At 42.0% G+C, this 20,021-nt stretch overlaps 1 protein-coding gene across 1 annotated transcript in view; it reads left to right on the forward strand.

Moving 5' to 3' along the window:
• Positions 1 to 534: 534 nt before the first annotated feature.
• Positions 535 to 20,021, forward strand: part of ANP32B (acidic nuclear phosphoprotein 32 family member B) — a gene marked incomplete at its 5' end in the record, with an annotated part of 21,891 nt that continues 2,404 nt past the window's right edge. Inside the window, 5 exons of the mRNA XM_034664176.1 lie at positions 535 to 807; positions 8,267 to 8,416; positions 11,874 to 11,996; positions 17,412 to 17,601; positions 19,721 to 19,845. Coding sequence (XP_034520067.1) covers positions 535 to 807; positions 8,267 to 8,416; positions 11,874 to 11,996; positions 17,412 to 17,601; positions 19,721 to 19,845 — 861 coding nt within the window. The remainder of the gene's footprint in view (positions 808 to 8,266; positions 8,417 to 11,873; positions 11,997 to 17,411; positions 17,602 to 19,720; positions 19,846 to 20,021) is intronic.

Below are 20,021 nucleotides of genomic sequence, written 5' to 3' on the forward strand. Positions count from 1 at the left end.
GAACCGGGCGGCGGAGGTGGCGCAACTACCGCCCCTCCCGAGGCCAAGTTTGAAAAAAGGACGCGGTTCCCGCCATTTTTCAAGCCTAAAAATAAAACTTTCGCCCCCATTTCTCTCGCTCCCCTTTCGTCCTCTGGGCCTTCCCCACTCCCGGCCCCCAGGGCGCGCCCCGGTCGGCCAAGGCCAGCCGTTGTGGCGGCGGCGGCGGCTTCGCCTTTCCTCCGCGCCGTGGCGGCGGAGCCCGGGGCCCCTGTCCGGAGTCTGGCCCCTCGGTGTGGGCGGGCTGCGGCTCCTCGCGCCAGCCGGGGCGCGCCACGGTCGGACACAGCGCCATGTTGGCGGACGCTCGTCTCCCTCCGCCGCCGTAAGTCGGCCTGTGGGTTTGGGCCGCCGCTGCCGGCGAGCCTCTGGCTTGTTTTGCTCCCGCCTCGCCGGGGCTCGGCTCGCACTGGCGGAAGCCGCGCGTGCGGCCGCCGCGGACTCTTCCGACTCGAGTCCTCTCGGGCGCGCTGCCGTCCCCCTCCCCCTTCTTAAAAGGGCAACGCCAGGCGGCCGCCTCCGCCCGGGCCAGGCGCCGAGGGTGCGGGCGGGCCTCCGCTGAGCTCGCGGGCCGCGCGGACTCGGCGGCCTCTGCCCCCGCACGTGCTCCAGGGAGAACGGCGCTCGCCGCGGCGGCTGCGTGAGGGCGGGCGGGTCTTTGAGAATCGCCTTTCTTCTCCACCCTTGCCCTCCCGGCTGCCGGGCGCGGGGCCATGTTTCTCGGCGCCCGCGCGGGGTGGCCGCGCCTCCGCCAGACCCGGGCCTCGGGTGAGTGGCGTTCCCTGGCCTTGGGGAAGCCCAGGGGAAGTCCTCCCACCCTGCCTCAGTCGAGCGATGGGTGCGCGTCGTGCAGTCAGGCAGCTGTAACAAGTTGCCAACTTGTGGAAATTCATCAACCAGCGTTCGCCTGGTGTCCCCACAAATGGGTCCCTGGAGGACCTGAGGGGTGGGCGTTTCCACGTGGTCCCTTTGGTTTCAGGTTGAGGTTCGACCACTGCCGTCCCCTCCGTCCACAGTCAGACATTTTGTGTTGGCCACGTGCTAGTGTATTGAACGGTTAAGCGTTTTAGCGCCCTAAAACTTGAAGAATTGTGTTCTCATTTTGAGGAGTTAACTTCAGACCTTTGCATTATTGCTGCGTAGCTGCGAGTCCATAGAATGTGGAGTAGTTAAATTTTACCAAAATTTCCAAAAGTACGCACTTGGATCTTCAAAGAGCTTTGACATCTAGAATTTCAGTTCTTTGTGCGAAAACTAAAGTACTTGGTAAGAGCCGTGTTGTCCCCTCTGGGAAACACAACTGGGCTGATATTCCCACTACATGGAATTTTTTTCACTTAATGCAGTAACCAGTATATTACTTTTTAGAACTACTTAAATAGGAGCAGGTGTTAACTTTTCAAGTAATCAACTTAGGCCTTACGCTTTTGCCAAAGACAGGGCAGTCATGTGACTGTTAACGTTAAATTAAAAGTCAGTTTGTCCGTTGTACAGTCGACATTTCAAGTGCTCAAAAGCAGCAGGTGACTAGTGGCTACTGTTACTGGACAGCACTAGCCTACAGCAACCCACTGATTTATTAAATAAATATTTGAGTACCAGCAGTATGGCAGGGCCTGGAAAAGCAGGGTGAAATAGAGAGCAATCCCTTCCATCCTGGAGCTTCAGAACCCTGTGGTATCTATTGCACTGGTGCAATTTAGGGGCTTTGGGAGCGCCCTGGAAGCCTGCTAAGGTTGGGGGACAGGTAAAGAAAGGCTCCCTCTGAGGAGGAGACTGAGACAGCAAGAGTTAGGTTCTTAAGAGAGGAAAGCTTTGATCTTAAATTGAAGGCTTTCCGGGGGGGAAAATGCTGTATTTTGAAGGAAATTCTAAAAGAGTTAAATAGTGTTTTGCACAAAAGAATCATCCTTGAGGCAAATAAAAAGTTCAAAATCCTCTCGAAGAGGATTCCTTTAAAACTCAACTCAGTCACATGGCTCCTTATGTTTGTTGTGGGGCTAGCTGTTAAAGAGTAGGCTTGGCCTCTGGGATCCTGCAGACTCTTCTCATTTGGGAAAAGAAAAAGAACCTTTTCTTCATTGGATGTACAGTTATAATATGGACAGGAGGCTCTTAAATGCACACGTGCATCCCATGGTTGACCTTAATGCCATCAAGTGAGAACTAAGTGTTTGAGGAGGGTAGAGGTTTGATCACAAATGTTTTTTGTAATTTTTTTCCCCTTAAGACAAGATGGGCTTTTTTTGAGTGTGTGGCTTTTTTGTTTTTATTTTGAGGTTTGAAGATGACCCGGTAACACCTTTACCTTCTTGTGTTCCTTATCTAGGGTATGCCAGACCAAGATAATAGGTTCAGTACACCTATTACTGTATTCTTATCCCTTATAAACACAAGTATGCCCATTTAAGAGGGGACCTGCATAAAGAATGGACGTCGCCGTTTTAAAATATAGGCAAGGATAAGAAATATTTTATACAAAATATTTGTATTGTCAGTTATTTCACTGAGAAAAAATTTTGCATGGCTAGAACATACCATATACACCACAGAAATTGGTGGTATTTTCAGATATGAAATGAGACACTGATGGGGTAGTGAGAGATAATTTAGTTATATTCCAAAATGGAAAAAATACCTGTTCTTTATGTGAAGCTCTCATCCTTCCATTGCACCAAACATGGCACTCTGTTATGAGCACCTTATTAACTCTGTGTCTAAGGACAGCTAGCCTTGATGTTAGCTGTTTGGGTTTTCCATTCAAAGTTAGAAAGCCAGGCAATTCCTGTGGTACAGTGGATGCCTCTGTGGGACTCCCGTGGGCTGTGTGCGAAGACTAGGCATTCCTCTCCTATAAGTAAGAGTAGTCTTAGGAGACACTTTACAGATTCCTCTACTTTATGCCTTTTAAATTTTTTCCCCCAACTTCTGCCATCTTGTGTCTGTTAATGTAATTTTCAGCATAATGGGATGTTCTAATTGGTTGCATAGCAACTAATTTTTTTTCATTTTTTAAGTATTATATGTAAATTGAAGAAAAAAATAGGTACAGGTAAGCCAAAAATAGTAGATACAGATAAACAAAAATAAAATAGGATGGGTATGTGTATGTGTGTGAGATTTCTACCATCTAGACATTCGGATAGACAGTCTACCAAAATATTTTTTTCCAAATTTAAATTCTATTAATGTATATATTGTTTGTATAAATACAGTAAACTTTATGTCACTATTATTTTGCAGTCTCATTGTTACTGTCTGCATAGATCATAATTTAATTTATGGGGTTGGTTAGAAGGTTTTTGCCATTTTAAATAGTACTGAAATGAATATCTTGTAATGTGAATCTGTCTTCTGTCAAATTGTAGTTTAGAATGGTTCCTTTCTTTACCCACCAGTAGGATATGGGGGTTTCCTTTTTTCATGCTGACAGTTCTGTCACCTAAATACAGTTGAGAACCCTTAATATAAATTTGTTCTGTCATTTTGAAAACATTATTTAAAATAATGGTAAGGTAGAAGGTTTGAACATTGGTTAACTCAGAAGAATGAAAGTTGGCAAGGATGGCAGGAGTTACTTTTCCAACATTTTTGGATTATTTCACTTAACTACAATAGCCATCTATTGCTTTTCTAATTTAATTAAAGGAATGATAATTCAAAATGATCTATAATTCCTCCATACATCCCCCCCCATAACAATTATAACCATTCTAACTGGGGAAGATCACACAACCAGTTCCAAACCAGTTAGGAAAAATTGATTTGAGTAGCCAGGGGAGTGGAAAGTGAGAGCAAGTTGGAGAGGATTAAAGGAAAATTGCTTGATTTTCTCTGGGGCCCCTAGCACCAAATCCCATAACTTGACTACAGTAATATTTCAGATTTTTCAGTTAAAAAGTAATAGAAAATAGTATTGTTTTTCTGATAGTTGCAGAAAACAAAAACAGGAGTTAAATAGGAAATAATATGGATTATTTTTAAAGTATTTACCTTGAATTCATATTTGAAAAAACTAGTTTAATTGGAAAATGAAGGATGAAGAGTAATTTGGTCTCTTAAGTTAAACTATCTTTAAGCAGAAGGCCCGCTAACTTTATCTTGGACCAAATAGGTCTCTGACTTGTAAATGCAAATGTACAAATGCCTGCCCAACCTTACCTCCTTAGATAGTAGCTCTGTGAGGATTTGGAACATAAGAAGGAGAAACTAGGGCCATTTTTTCTTGATTAGAATCCCTCATTTATTCTGGGTCTAGATTGGGAGGACACAGGGTTATCTACTCCTAACTCTCTGCCCACTGTCCCCTCTCCCACAGTTCCTTGCAAGCAAGCCAGGGTCCTTCCATAGCAAGGAATAGGGCAGAGGGAAGGCTTAGTTTTCTCAAATGCTGCTGACACACTGCCTGAGAGCAGACACATTTCACTGTGCTCCTGTTTAGAACTTTAGACGGGCTAGAAGAAGGCTGCTGAGGGTTGGCTTTCCAGACCTGGTGTCCTTGGGCACAGCCCCAAGTGGAACCCTGTGGTCTCTGCTTTCTTCAGTAATTCCCTCTGTTCTGTGCATTTTCCCCAGAGGCTTGTCCTCTTACTCTGCCTCTGGCATTCTGTTCCGGGGGTGCCACATTTCTTTAGTACTACTTCAGGCTTCCTGGAAAAGTCAAGGGGCATGCCTTCTCTGCTGAGCCATACAATCCTTTGCCCGACTCACCCCAGTAAATTCTGTTACCTTCTACTCGTGGAGAAAATTTAAAGGTCTCAGGTGTGTATTCCCTGAACTTCTTGCTCTCCCGTTTATAAACTCACCTACACCTGTATCCGTCTGGGTCTTCAAATATTTCTTGCATTGATGTGATAATGCTTGTGATCAGAAAGAGGTTCTCTGTTATATCCAAACTTTCTATTGCTGCATCTGCTTAATCCCCTACAATCCTGTAGACAGTACTATGACAAGCCTGTGACCAGTTTTCATCATTTAAGAGTTGTGAAAGCTTTTTCTCATACTGGGGTATAGCGATGACTAAAACAGACATGACCCTACCCATTATGAAACTTGAAGTCTAGTGGTGACTTTTTAAATCTTTATTCTTTTAATAGATTAATATCATCATCATTGAAATGCTAAATAAGATTTTTTAAAGATTTTATTTATTTATTTGAAAAAGAGAGAACAGAAGTGGGGGACGGCAGAGCGAGCAGCAGACTCCCCGCTGAGCAGGAAGCCTGACCCGGGACTTGATTCCAGGACGGTGGGATCGCAGCCTGAGTCACTTAACCAACTGAGCCACCCAGGTGCCCGCTAAATAAGGTTATATAGGAAGGTCTCCTAGCCACTCACTTTCTCTTCCTGAGAGATTTTCTATATATATAAGAAAGTGAATTCATTCTGCACATTTTTCATCCCACAGTGTATCCTGGAAATGAGTCCCTTGTTGATGGGCATTGAAGTTGTTTTCTAATTTTTTTCAGTCCTTTCCTCAATAACTTCTTGTGCCTTATTTCAGAAACCTTTACAGGTGTTTCAAACCAATGCTTCACCATTGGTACCACTCCTGATTCTTCTCGTCTTTTTTGCACATTCCCCAGGGTTCTGTCCTTGGTCCTCTTCCTAAGGATTCCATCCTTCCACTCGTTTCTGCCCTGATGACTCCAAATACAGAACTGACAGTCCTCCTCTGCATCAGACCACATGTCCAGTTGTCTGGGGATACTTAAACCAGACATCCCAAGGGAACCTTAAACTCAGTGTCCCTCATGGTATTCATTATATCTGCCCCTCAGAAAGCTGTTCCCTACTTATTTCCATCTAGCTACGTGGCTCCCATTTCTTTAAGCCAGACTTCAGCTTCCCCTCCCTCATCTTCCACACCCAGCAAATAAACCTGCAGATTTGAACCATTTAACATCTTTTTTTTATTATTATTATTATTCTCCCAATTCCCTCCTCTTGATTCCTTTTTTTTTTTTTTTAAGATTTTATTTATTTATGTGACAGAGAGACAGCCAGCGAGAGAGGGAACACAAGCAGGGGGTGTGGGAGAGGAAGAAGCAGGCTCATAGCGGAAGCCTGATGTGGGGCTCGATCCCATAACGCCGGGATCACGCCCTGAGCTGAAGGCAGATGCTTAACCGCTGTGCCACCCAGGCGCCCCCCTCCTCTTGATTCCTATTCTGCTGTTGGTTCAGCAAACCTGTTTTAGCTCACACTTGAATCTTTATGGTAGTTTTTGATGACTGTAGTTACAGTGGAATTTTACCAGTTGAAAGAAATATCCAAGAGGTGATTACACCCAGTGAGCCGGGAGGCAATATGGCTAACTCTAGTCCCTCCTCACTTGGCTTTTGGCATATTAGTGTCATTCTGTATAATAATTTGGATTCTCTGTGAGATACAGTCATAGAAAATCCCCCAAACCGAATGAGAACTTTTAGTTGTATTGCTGGATTAGATGTGTGAGCAGTTACAGTTGACTTTATTTTTATGGTTTGTTGGTTTTACTTTTTTTTTTATACAAAAGAAATACATGCTTATAAAAAGCTCAGTACAGATATGAATAAACAGCAGAGGTCCCTGTCATTCCCCTCATCCCTTTCCCCAGAGGTTACTTTTTTAGCTATTTAGTATGTTCCAGGTGCTATTCCTCTGCAACTCCATGCCGTTGAATACTATTATCTCCCCTTTACGGATGAGGAACTGAGGCACAGAGAAGTTAAGTGGCTTTTCTGAGGTCACACAGGTTGTTAAGTGGTTGAGCCAGGATATGACCTTGGCATCTGTTTCCAGAGCCCACCCCTTCTCACGTGACACCTTAAGTTTTCAGATGTGATTTTCCCCAGAAAAGGGGAAAATGGCAGAGTGTGTAAAGAAACATGGAATGAAGGAAAGAAAGAAGTAAAAGGTGTGATTGGCCTGCATGTATCCTAACTGTAACCAGGGCTTAGGAGGAGGAAGTAGACAGGGTAGTGAGAAGTAGTAAAGAAGCAAGTGAGAAGTTGTGTTGTGGGTATCACTGACTCTATCTCTGTAAATGGGGGGGGGAGGGTGTGGCGATGCAAAGAATGAGTAAGTTCTCCGTAAATGATAGCAATTACCAGAGTAGTATCATTGGATTTTGTATGGGAGGATGAAGACATTATTAGCTCATATTCTCATTTTAGAACTATGAGCATCTCCTTTCCATATACATGCTTGATTAATGCTGTTTAACATGGTAGATTCACTGCAAGAGTGACTTTGGCCGTTAACTCTAATTTGCATTACTGTAAGTTGACCAAAATGTGTTTAAAAGTTGCAAGTTTCAGAGTCAACCACAGAGCAAGAATGGAAGTAGGGATTAGCATGGTAGATACACAGTAGACTGTTTATTATTTGATCAGTATTTAAAATTGTGGGGCACCTGGCTGGCTCAGTCAGTAGAGCATGCACTCTTGATCTTGGGGTCAGGAGTTCAAGTCCCATGCTGTGTGTAGAGCTTACTTTAAAATAATAAATACAAATAAATAAAATCTTCAGATATGATACCCTTGAATGGATTGGAATTCTGAATTTCAGGACCCACAAAGGAGGAGATTTTATGGCCTGAAAAAGGAACCTAATTTAATGTCTAACAGTTTTCTCCCCTGGCAATACACATGTAACCCAAATTGATCTTTGTTTTGAATTAAGGCCTCTTGCATCTTGACCCCTTCTGATTATCAAAATAAACTTAGTAAAGATTAATAAAACCGAAAGTGGACATGTATAGTGCAGAAACCTGTTGCCAGAATCTCTTAGGAATTTGATAGGAAAAGTAAAGTTTTCCTCTTTTCCTTGTGTCAGTCCCCTGGGCCTTGAGGGAGACTCAGCCAGTGGGATAGGGGGGTAGTGTCTTCTCTGCTTGTATAGTTAAAGCTCCCTCTTGGGGAACAGACTTGGGAAAAGGAATATGGGGGATATAGTTTCTTCTCTTATATTTTAAGAACTGTAGTTCTGTCTCTGGAAAGTAAAAAGTTTAAATCTTTATACCATGGTGTAACATTCCATCCTTGATATCTATTAGTATATTGTTACTAAAGGCTTAATCATTTTTCATTTATTTATAACTGTGATTTGGGTCTAAGTAGAGGCTGCCGCTGTATGTGGATGTTTTTGCTGGGTGTTTATGGTTGTAGGTTTTGCTTTGTTCTTTGTTTTATGTATGTCTTTGAAAGCTTGTTTTTTTTTCTTTTTTTCCCTTTGTCATCCACAGGTTCGAGAACTTGTCCTGGATAATTGCAAATCAAATGATGGGAAAATTGAGGGCTTAACAGCTGAATTTGTGAACTTAGAGTTCCTCAGTTTAATAAATGTAGGCTTGATTTCAGTTTCAAATCTCCCCAAACTACCTAAATTGAAAAAGGTAAGTACTTTTTCCTTAGCAGTAAAAAAGAGAATATCCTGAGAAGGGAAACATCCATGATTTTACCTGTAAGGAAGCAGTTAGTGTAGCAGAAACCATGTGGCCTTTGGACCTGGGCATATCTGGGATTGAATTCCAGCCCCACCAGTTCCCTGATGGATGATCTTCTGCAGGTTACTTAATCTCTCTAAGGCTCAATTTTCTCACCTGTAAACTGGTGATACCACCCAGCCTTATAGAACTGCTGGAATGCTTAGAAATAATACATGTTAGGTGCTCATTGAATAGTAGTTATGAAGAATAATTATTTTGTGCATAAGCTGTGACTTGTTAATTGCTATATGTTACGATGTTAGCTGTGTTTTTGTCTTAGTATGCTCTGGTTTAGGAACCACAGGTGCCTCTCACTCTTCATGTTTTATGTTTGTTGATTAAGGGTGAGTTTCAGTAAAGACTTTACAGATTTGTAGTCTATGATAATTCAAACCCATTGTGTTATTCTTAATGACTAGAAAGTTTAAAATGTGTTGTGTGACTGCAAGAATTCATTGTAACAAAGCCACTGTATTTCCCATCCTAGCTAATGGCTCATTGTTAGTACTTTATTGGTCTAATTATAAGCCAATCACTACTCCCCCACTACCAATTTTAAAAAAACCCTCAAGAAAAATGTTTTCTCATGTCCTTGCACACGTAACTGTCTCAGAGCTCCAGAATGTCAAAACTGGAAGAAACTTTGTCTTCTAGCCCAGTTCCTTGCTTTATAGGCATAGCAGTAGGCCCAGAAAGGTATAGTGATTTGCCTAAAGCCACCTACAAAAGAGGTTAGTGTTAGAGCCAAAACTAGAACCTGTATCTCCTATTTCCTAAACCAGTACTTTTTCTATTATATAATGAAAAGTATGTGTAAGTATTGCAGACTTTTCCACTGTTTTGGTGTTCACTTTATTAGGGAATTTAAGCAGAACTTTTATCCAAAGGTACACATAGAAATCTGGAATCAGATTTAGGCAAGATGCAGGTAGGCTGTTCTGTAACTTGCTTGAGTCTTGAGAGGAGATTGTTATGGGTTAAGTACATGAATTAAAACGAGAAGCTTTTTTTATTTATTGCCTTATAGAGGTAATGAATGCTTAGGCAGTCCTCGTGAGTTTTAGGTAATTTAGCTTCCTATCAGAAAGAATAATCCTGTTATATTTAAATTAGTATTTTGTTCCCTTTCTTCTGCTAAGCATCTACTTTAGAGGTTCAGGTGTAATCCTTTTATATTTACATGGGTTATTGGTAACACTGGGTGCTCTGATTAGCCCATTAAACAACTGATGGCTTTCCAGCATGTATCTGCATAAACTGGATGCTAGTATGATCCTAGTGTGTATTTTGTGTTCTGTTTTCCTAGCATCCTGATACATTTTCCTGGTTTACTGTGGTCTGTGTACTTTCAGACTTAGAAGAGAAGTGAATCAGTGACCATCTGTGGTCTGTGTAGAGGCTTTATCAAATCCTTCTGAAGTCTTGTTAATCACTTACAGAGTTAGGGAGGAGTGGAGAGATCTACAAATCAAAGGCAGATAAGACGTTCTCACAACTGATGCATACTTTATTTTCTTCCTACCCTGGAGCACAGATTGTTTTTTAAGAAGAAACAGGTTCTGAAAGAAATTTTGGTGTGTAAATATCACAGGTTTCCTAAATTTACACTGATTTCATTTCAAAATAAATATGCCACTAAATGCTGTGGCAGATTGCCTTGTTATCTCTATTCCTTAAGATATTCATGTTGAAAGGATAGGAATATTACATATGTGTGATATTCTAACTAACCAAGGGAAGTGGTCTCTGTTTTTGTTTTGATTTACTGAAATCTCAATAAACACTTGACTCTTTGTTGGTAGACTTGTAATTTTTTTTAAGGAGTTTTTATTTATTTGAGAGAAGAGTGAGAGAGCATGGGCCGGGGGTGGGGCAAAGTCAGAGGGAGAAGCAGACTCCCTGCTGAGCAGGGGCCCTGACTTGGGGTTCCATCCCAGGACCCTGGGATCGTGACCTGAACCAAAGGCAGACGCTTAACCAGCTGAGCCACCCAGACACCCAAAGACTTGTCTTTATAAATCGAGAGCATGACTAGATAATTTGGAATATCCCATGGAAAGGAAAAAAAATAATTTTGAAATGTTGCATTTCCTCTTCTGAAATATTTAGTAACACCTAAGTAGGAGACTTGAGTTGTTTTTTAAACTCATTCTTTCAACAAACATTCAAGTTTTTTAAAGTTCCTCTGTTCTGCATCATGTAGTTCATTTCATTGTATGCCAAAAACTAAATTACATGAAGTTTCCATGCTATTCTGAGTACGTAGCATAGTGGGAAGGGCGAATCTCCTGGAGCTAGCCTGCCTGGCTTCAAGTCCTTGGTCACCTCTAACTGCTGTGTGATCTAGGGCAAGTTACAGAGTTATAGTTCATTTTCCTCATCTGTAAATGCGGGTAATAATTCTACCTCATAGGGTTATCGTAAGAGCAAATAAGCTCATGTGTTTCTAGTGTTTCAGACAGTGTCTGGCACTTAGATACTGTCTTAGAGTTAGACACGGTTGCCATTGGTTGTTGGCACTTAAACTAGAGAATTTAAACCAGTTCTGTGGCTTGAGTTTTCTCATCTGCAGGATGGAGAGTTTGAATTATATGCTCTTGACTGTCTAATTTTTCCGGCTCCAATTTCTTACACTTCAGATTCTCATTCCTTGGTGAAGGCTCATTCCTTCATTGGCACGCCAGTTGCTGTGCTACTTGACCTGCCACTAAGAAATCAGAGTAGGTTCTTATAAAGGCTAGTGCTGGGTTTATGCAAGAAGTGGCCTCCGGGGAGTTGGTTTCAGCAACCCTGAAGCTGTTGCCCCACTCACTTTCCTAGGTCATGGAGCTTCTTTAAGGGCTTGCTTTGGGACCTGTGCCACTCCTGTAGCCTTCTTCCAGGTAGAGAACCTTCCAGTGTGTCAGAACTGTGCAGAACCAGATCAGGTTTCAAGTGGGCATAGTGAGCTTTGTTTGGTACGTGGAATAAGCTGCTTAGAATGCACAGACCATTTACCCTTCCTGGCAGGTATAGACTATTGCAACTTCTCAAAGAATTCTAATTTGCCTTGACCCACTTTTTAGGTTAGAAAATGGATTCACCGATGTTAGGGGCCAGATCTTGAGCAAACTATTTAATTAGCAGCTGGTTAAGGAAATGCAGCTCTAATCCATCCTGTTTCACCGCCTCCCCTAAAATGTTCTTGGGATCTGTAAACTACTTATCTGGTTTTAATCAAACAAAATGAACAAACATGCCCTAATAGGAACAGAGATTATTTGATATTGATAAGTATTTAAGAACTGTGTTTGCTACTTACAACGCCTTAATGATAAGTGTTTCTCTGTGTATATTTGTGTGTATGTTGTATATTTTCTTGCAGCTTGAGCTCAGTGACAATAGAATCTTTGGAGGTCTGGATATGTTAGCAGAAAAACTTCCAAATCTTACACATCTAAACTTAAGTGGAAATAAACTGAAAGATATCAGCACCTTGGAACCTTTGGTAAGTAAGTGAGAACTTGGAAACCAGGACTTATTGGTCATTTTCATTTTCATATTTCTTTATAGTGAGGGAAATGCTTGGAAATAATAATTGATCAAGAAGGTGGTGGTTTTTGTTATAATACTTTCTGTAGAAGTTTTAAAGATCCGGGCCTCTCTAGTTATGTGTTCCTGTGGCTTTGCTCTCCCTGCCTGATACTGTGGTGGTTTCCTTCAAAGGGGAATTCTTTTCTTTTTTTGTCCTTTTTAAGTTCATATATTGACCATAGACTTAAACATTTATCTTAAATTTTTTTCCTCAAACTAGCCAGGCTATTCTATACTTTTATACTTTTACAGAAAAAGCTATTCATACTGGATGGCATATTTGAATTGTAGATGGAACAGTCCAAGGACAGCTCCAGTAAGTTTTAGGTCTTCTAATTGATCTTGTGCCCCAGCTGGATCACTGTTGCCTTGTTTTGCATGGGAACCCCAAAATCCTCAGTCTTCCTACTGGGATAAGCAGTAAAAAGTTAAGTGCCAGTTGGGTTACAGGCTTACTGTGTGACCTTGGGCAAATTGCTTCTTCTCTCTGGGCCTCAGTTTCCTCACTTATGAAGCAGGGAAGATAATAAGATCTGCCTTAACTTTACTTAGGAGTTCTGAGAATAAAATAAGGTAGTGCACTTAACTTTGCTTTGTAAGTTGGGAAGCTGTGCTAATGGGGGTCCGGTCCATATGGAAGTTGTAGGGAAAAAAAGAGCTGGAGAGAGAGGTTAATGTAAGATGTGGGGCAGCCTTCCAGGCTGTTCTGTATGGCTGCCACCTGGAAAGTGGTATGAATTCAAGATTGTTAAGTGACTGATTTGTCTAAATATAACATTCTATAAATTTGGCATTGAGACTGAATTCCATTTTAATAAGGCTAACGGAACTCCCAACTTGTTTCACACCATCCAAAGAAGCCTATGGTTTCTTCTGTTTTTACGTATACATAAAGTCAGTGTTTCCATTTGACTTACCATGCAAACATTAATTGGGAGAGGTTTTTGCAAGCAGATACGAGCTGTCTCAGGATCCAGAAAAGCAGAACCCAAGAGGATAAGGCATCTTTCTCTACTATCTCTACTATCACTGTCTATTTTGATGTCACAGTACATTAAAATATTTGGGTTTCACCTAACTTGTACAGAATGCTCTGTCGATATTTCAAGGGAAGATAGAGTTAAATTGTGACTTCTTTTAACAGAGAGGGTTTCCTGCCAGAATTATAGCATCTTTTTTCCTCCTAGTCAATAATTAAGGCTCTGCCCCAACATAGGTTAAATCACCTTTTATCAAGTCCCTTTATTTTTATCTTTCATTCAGTGGACCATGTTTAGCTCCTATGTCTCTCTCAAATGCTGGGAGCCTGCTTTTCACTTTTGCTTCTTGAATTTCCCCCTTTGTTCCGTTATAGTTACACCCAGATACTTGGGCTCCCTTCTTTTTACTAGTTCTATTCTTTACCTCTAACCCAATCACCATTTCCAATGTTTAAGCAAACAGTCAGTTTGGCTGTATTCAGGGACATTAACATTGGTCCTTTGTATCCTTCTGTAACCCAGAGAAAAAAGAACAACTGTCCCTTTTTTAGAGATGAGGAAACCGAGTTCAGAGAGCTTAAATAATTACTCAGTGGCCACAGGATAAATGGTAAAGTAGAGATTCAGATCCAGCTCTACCATTCTTTCCACTGCCCTTGGGATGTGTTCTTTTTGCCTTCATATTTATTCCATACCCAAATTAACATTAAACTGGGAATTCCAACAGGAGCACTAAATTAAGTGCTGGTGTCTCCCAGTTGACAGGCTACCCTGAACCTTTCTTTACTGTTTTTTTGTCAGTGATAGGCGTATCGATTCAGGGTCACTGTGAGCATAAGAACCCCTTTTTTCTAGAACAGAGTGCCATACAGTACCCCCCCCCCATGCTGGATCACTGGCTGTTGCCTAACTCTCATGGCAACCCGAGTCCTCTTTGATGTTTCACCAGAAGCCTTTGTCCGTGTCTTAGCACACAGAGGCAGAGCAGAAGCAAACATTGTATGGGAGTTGTTTTCTTAGGCGTTCCTGATCTAGTCAGTGATGTATGAGGGCCCTTTGGTGGCTGTGAAAGTCTAGCTCCCTCAGAACAGTGAAGAATAGGAAATAATCATTGTTGTGCTTACCATTTTTGGAGGATCTGCTATGTACCATACACTGTAGTAGATGCTTTACGTATGCTATTCATTAGTAATCCTCAAAAGAACATTTCTACAGAGATCATAGAAATAACATGACCCTCGTTTTATGCATGGGGAAGCTGAGGCTTGGGAGAGTCCGAATCCCTTGTCCAGAGTCACACACCTGGCTAGCCAGTGACAGAGCCGCAGTGCTGCACACCAAGGGCCATCTGCAAAAGCCTGACCTCCCACCATTCTCCTGAACTTGCTGTTCAGATGCCTTGGGGGGGTGCTAGGTAGGTCTCCTGAAGTTATATCTTGGAGTAAAATAAAACTGTAGGAGAAGGTGAGGGGGGGAATGTTGGGTCCGTTTTGTCTTCTCAAAGTATTCTTCAGTGGGAACAACACCATCCTCATCCTCATTAACCACGTACATTTTGAACACCGTCTACTTTGAGCCCAGTTCTTACAGTCATTGCAATGATTGTGAATGCCTCTGCTTGCTACAGGGACATTAATCGAGAGACAAAGAAGGCATCAATTCAAACTTCCTTGGACACCTTTTTTAAGAGACCTGGGCCATCCAAACCATCCCCCAAAGCCCTTCTAAATTCTAAGAAGGCAAGCAAAATTATTGTTAATAAAATGTTTAATGTTTATTATGGCTAGCCTGTTAGTTTTAGGCCACATTTCTGATGTGGTAGCATTCTGATTTTTGGGCGTTTTTTGTTTGTTTCTTGTCTTTTTTGTTTATGGTTTTTTTTGTTTTGTTTTTTAGCAGTATTTACACATTACACTGGGGTCCTGAATAATCTGTGGGTAGTATATTTTGGGCCTTAAAGCACAATTTTATTAAACAGTTTAGAGTACTACAGTTACTTGGAATTTTGTTATTTATTTGCTTTCACTTCGTTTTCTAGCATACTGTTTGGCATGTTTGAATTATTCATAATGGGTTCTTTTCTCAAGAAGTAGCCAAAAATCTCACAGATTCATGGAGTTTCAGAAATAGGCAGGCCTTTGAAGCCCTGTATACTGTGACAGGAGATGGAACTAGAGAAGGGGCTTGAGGCACTGTAGAGCAGGAAAGATCAGAGGTTGTACGCATTTTTGTGCATCCATTTCTAGGGAATAATTTTGAGAAGTAAATGGCTCATTCCCTTGAGTGAAGAATTTTTAGACTTTGGGAAAGCTGCCTAAATTTGCTTGTGGTCGTATCTTAGCTGGTATAGAGAGACAGCCTTTTTGTGAAGAGAAAAGAGTTCCCAATGTGCCACCTAGTTGTCCGGGGTGGTATTTCAACATTTTTTCCCTCTTTGGCAGGAAGTCCTACCTGGGCTTCTGGAGGTCAGGGCCTGCCCAGTAGGGAACCTAATCTGAAAACTACACAACATAAAAGCAGCTCTCCCTATGATTAGAAGGTCTGGGGACAGCTTTCTTAAGACCTCAGGGGACTAACTTACATAAGCACATTGTACGTTGGTGTTTTGAGGAGTGCATTTGCCTGTTGCCGTAACCCTGCTCTGTGTTCCCTGCCTGGCTCTCTGTTCCCAAGGGCTGCTCAGTGAAAATAAAACAAGTGTGGGAACCTCTTCTTTGACCAGGAAGATGAAGATTCTGTAAGTGTAGGGGTCAGCAACCCTTCCTCAGCAGGGCCAGATAGACGTTTAGGCTTTGTAGGCCATATGGTCTGGTGCAGCTGCTCAGCTTTGCCATTATTCTCGCACAAAAGAAGCTGTACGTAGTACATAAACAAAGTGTCTATGTTAGAATAAAACTTACTTTACAAAAACAGACAGTGGGCCAGGATGGGCCAGTCATCTTTTGCCAAGCCCTGCTTTAGGGTAGAGATTTTTAAGTCATTTTATAACTCCTGAATCACTAAGATACCTCAAGTCCTGAAGATAAGGTTTTTTTCGTCTGCATTTCTTCCTCCTTGTGAATGTTGAAATAGTTTTCCCAATAAAGCATCAAAGCTTTTGAACAGTGTTTATTTTTTGCAACTTACTTCATTCAGAGATCTTCTTAGTTTTTTTGTTTTGGTACTGCTTTCTCAGAGAATACCAAGCTTTTTCTCCTGTTTCAGAACCTTTAAAAGTGACATTTACGAAGCTATATGTCCTATGCCCTCCGGGCTTATTGGCCCTACTCTGGAGGGTACGAGGCTATATGCTACATACTACTTGATGTTCTGTGTTTGCTTTTTAAACACTTGCCCCTCTTCTCCTTCCTGAGAGGGTCTGCTGTTACTTCCTGCTGCTCTCTCCTACTTGCCTGTAATACACTACCTCTGTCCTCCTAATGTCTCCCTTCATCCTTAGCCTCAGTTTACGAGAGCTGGGATTGAAATACTAGCACGCAGTTGTAATAACAAATGAATCTCCTGAGTAAAATACATGGACGTTTTCTTATCCATTTTGGCTACTCAGAAAACTTGCCTTGGCCCAGGCTTTCAGATACCAACTATTTTGTATTTTAGGTAGATTAAACCAAAGCTCTAAACAAATGAGGTATTGACAACAAAATTTGAGGGTATGGTAAAATCAGAAGAAATTTATATCAGAAAGGTCTGGTAATGGTGTTGATCCTTTCCCCCCAAATTAAAAAAAGAGTATTTCTTTCTGAAGTTTCAACTCTGCCCCTTCTTTTTCCCCAGCCTGTACTGACTCCTGTCTTCCCGGAGAATTACTGCATCACTACACTTCTTGCTTTATTATATGCCATTCTCTAGTGTTTCACATCTGTGTATTCGAGTACAAATCTCAAGTACTTCAAGATGGATTGCATTGATTAATTGAATGAATTTTTTTCCCCATCCTGCCACCCCAGAGCTTTGAAGACTAGGCTTGATATCCAGCAAGTTCTTGTTGGCCATTTGTTACTTGAATGTTAAAACTTAGTTTTGAACCAAATTTATTAAAACTCTGATTTGTCTTACGCCGTGAAAAGATCCAGCTGTAATAAATATTTTTTCAAATTCATTTTTCTTAAAACTAACGCTGCCAGAAAAAAGTTCTCTGAGAAGGTAGAAGTAGAAGGTAGATTGTAGAATCTAAAATCTAGTGGCCTGTTAACAAAGTGCGAAGGACTTGAAATGTTTTCCTGTGTATAAAGCTGAGTCGGTAGCAGCTAAATGAATACAGAGCCTAGAATTTTACCTCTTCGGGAGATGGGTTTTATTGCTTTTGTTCCTTTGGTTTAGAAATTTTGTTTCTTAATCCTTTTCTTCAGAAAAAGTTGGAATATCTGAAAAGCCTGGATCTGTTTAACTGTGAGGTTACTAACCTGAATGACTACCGAGAGAGTGTCTTCAAGCTCCTGCCCCAGCTGACCTACCTGGATGGCTATGATCGAGAGGATCGGGAAGCCCCTGACTCAGATGCCGAGGTGGATGGTGTGGATGAAGAAGAGGAGGATGAAGGTAAGTGGGTGTAACATCCAGGGAACCTAATTTCTGCCTGTCAGAGGTCGTGATCAGCTCTTGAATATCCTTGCTGTTGAGAAAAATAATTACTATCCATGGGTATGGGCATTTCCATTAAATTTGGAACTAGGACCTCTATTTAATAAGTTCTTAGGACATTGAAGCTTTCAAATGTTCAAAATAAAAATGGTTTGTTAGCCTTGAATTTGGAGACTGTGCCCTAACACACTGAAGTATTTGTGGTTTACAGTTTACTAAAAGGACCATCATCTCGTGTCTCCCTGCCTTGTTCGTTACTTCCCTTTTTTGGTTACTGTCTGACTTTATCCTTACAAACTCAGCTTTTCAACAGTTCCAGATTGCATTTCCTGATGCCTGTGAGCTAGGTTAGGTTCCTTGTGCGTGCTGAAGCACCCCTTTGCTTACCTCTTAGCCTGTCACTCTCTGCTATTCTTGTTCCTTTCAGCTATGCTATGATGGTCATCTTGGGTAGGAATGGTCTTTTTCATCTTTATTCACAAGGCCTAGCACTTCATAGATAGTAGGTACAGTCCATTGTATCCAAATGTAAATAAAATAGCTTTGCTGATGGGCTTGTGCTCTCCTTGCACTGTGACTCACTGACTCTGAGCCACTCAGGATAAATAGTTTCTCGCCTCTCCAGTGACTTAGAGGAAGCAGAGTGATCAGTTTTCACATAAGTCAGCATGAAGAAAAGTTACTGTCCTAGAATTCCTAATGTTGCTGGAATTTGTGGTATTACTGTATTTGAAGCGTTATTTTAAATTTCTTTAAAGGTAAAAATACACAAAACAAATGGTCAGGAAAAGTAGAGGAGGAAAACATGAGGCAGCTTGGGTGAAATTAATGGTGTGATATTCTGGTAGCATCTTTGCAGATTTATGGCAGATTTGAGAGAAGGCAAAAAAGGAGGGTATGTAGAATGGTAAAGTGGACACAGTAGGACGTCTCACTTTGTTCCGTATGTTCACATCACTTACTCCCTTCACTGAAGTTTCGCAGGTATTCCTGCAAACCCTCGTGCCTCTTGTCATCTATTTTAAGTTCACCCTAAATAGGTTGAATGGCCACGTGTGCAAGAGCCTATTAGGAAATTCCTTGGGGGGTGGAGAGCAGCTCCTGAGAGGGAGTATTGGTCAAGCAACAAGTTTGAGCATTTTTTTATGCACTAGGGCCCGTGGAATATAGTTTTGAAAGTAAAAACCAGACATGGTTCCTGTCCTCTTGGTTTTTACAGTCTACTGAGAAATGTTAAGTAGTCACAAGTGAGTAAAGCGTATGATAATGGAGAAGTATCAGGAGCTCCTGTGAGAGCAAATGAGCTGGGATTAGGAGGTCTGGCAAGTCTGCCTGAGGAAGTGATGTTTAACTGAGACCCAAAGGTTTGAATCAGTGTTAGCCAAGCAGAGAAGAAAGGGAAGAGCATGCAGAGACTAGGAAGCCGGACAGCACAGCAGGCTCCAGGACCAGGAGAGGTAAGAACCGGTTGCATGCAGGTGCCTCTCAGCCTGCCTCTTGTTCCCCACTCACCCTGACCCTCCCATCACAGGCTTATGAGTGTTTCTCAGGTGCCTCTCTGGCATCTGGCTCTGTGGTGGTACCCTTACCTCCGAGAAGGAGCTCATTGTTATTTATTTATTTGGGGGGGGAGGTGTGGTAACTTTTTACTATGGAAAATTTCAGACATAGACAAAGATAGAAATAATAGTAAAACTAACTTTCATGTTCCCATCAGTGAGTTTCAACAATTACCAGTTCATGGCTGATCTTACGTTGTATGTACACACCCCTGCCCACTTCCCCTTCTTTATTTTGAAGCAAATCCCAGGAGTTTTGTCCTTTCATCAGTAACTGTTGTAGTGTACAGCTAGTGCATCAGGACTCCTGGCCTCCAGATGTGAAGGGACTCTGATGGACAAAGGGACTGAGTTGCTGCCACCTGGGAGAAAGGGGGCAAGTGTGGTGCGCGGGTTTCCCAGGCGTTGGTGTAGCCCAGCGTTAGTCTCGTGGACCGACCTAAAGCGCCCCATCATCTAAGCAGGTGTGCCTCGGGGGCCATCGAGGGTACTTAACGAATTACTTTGGACTGTTTCAGAAGGAGAAGATGAGGAGGACGAGGAGGATGAGGATGGTGAGGAGGAAGAGTTTGATGATGAAGAGGATGAAGATGAAGACGAAGATGTAGAAGGGGAAGAAGATGAAGACGAAGTCAGTGGGGAGGTCGGTGTAGCTGTTTGCTGCTCTGTTTCCTATTCGTAGTTAAAAACGTGGAGGTCTTTTTTTTTTTTTTTAAGAAAAAGGAAAGACGGGGCGCCTGGGTGGCACAGCGGTTGGGCGTCTGCCTTCAGCTCAGGGCGTGATCCCGGCGTTATGGGATCGAGCCCCACATCAGGCTC

The sequence above is a fragment of the Ailuropoda melanoleuca genome, chromosome 7 (assembly GCF_002007445.2).
Source record: "Ailuropoda melanoleuca isolate Jingjing chromosome 7, ASM200744v2, whole genome shotgun sequence".
Taxonomy (NCBI): Eukaryota; Metazoa; Chordata; class Mammalia; order Carnivora; family Ursidae; genus Ailuropoda; species Ailuropoda melanoleuca.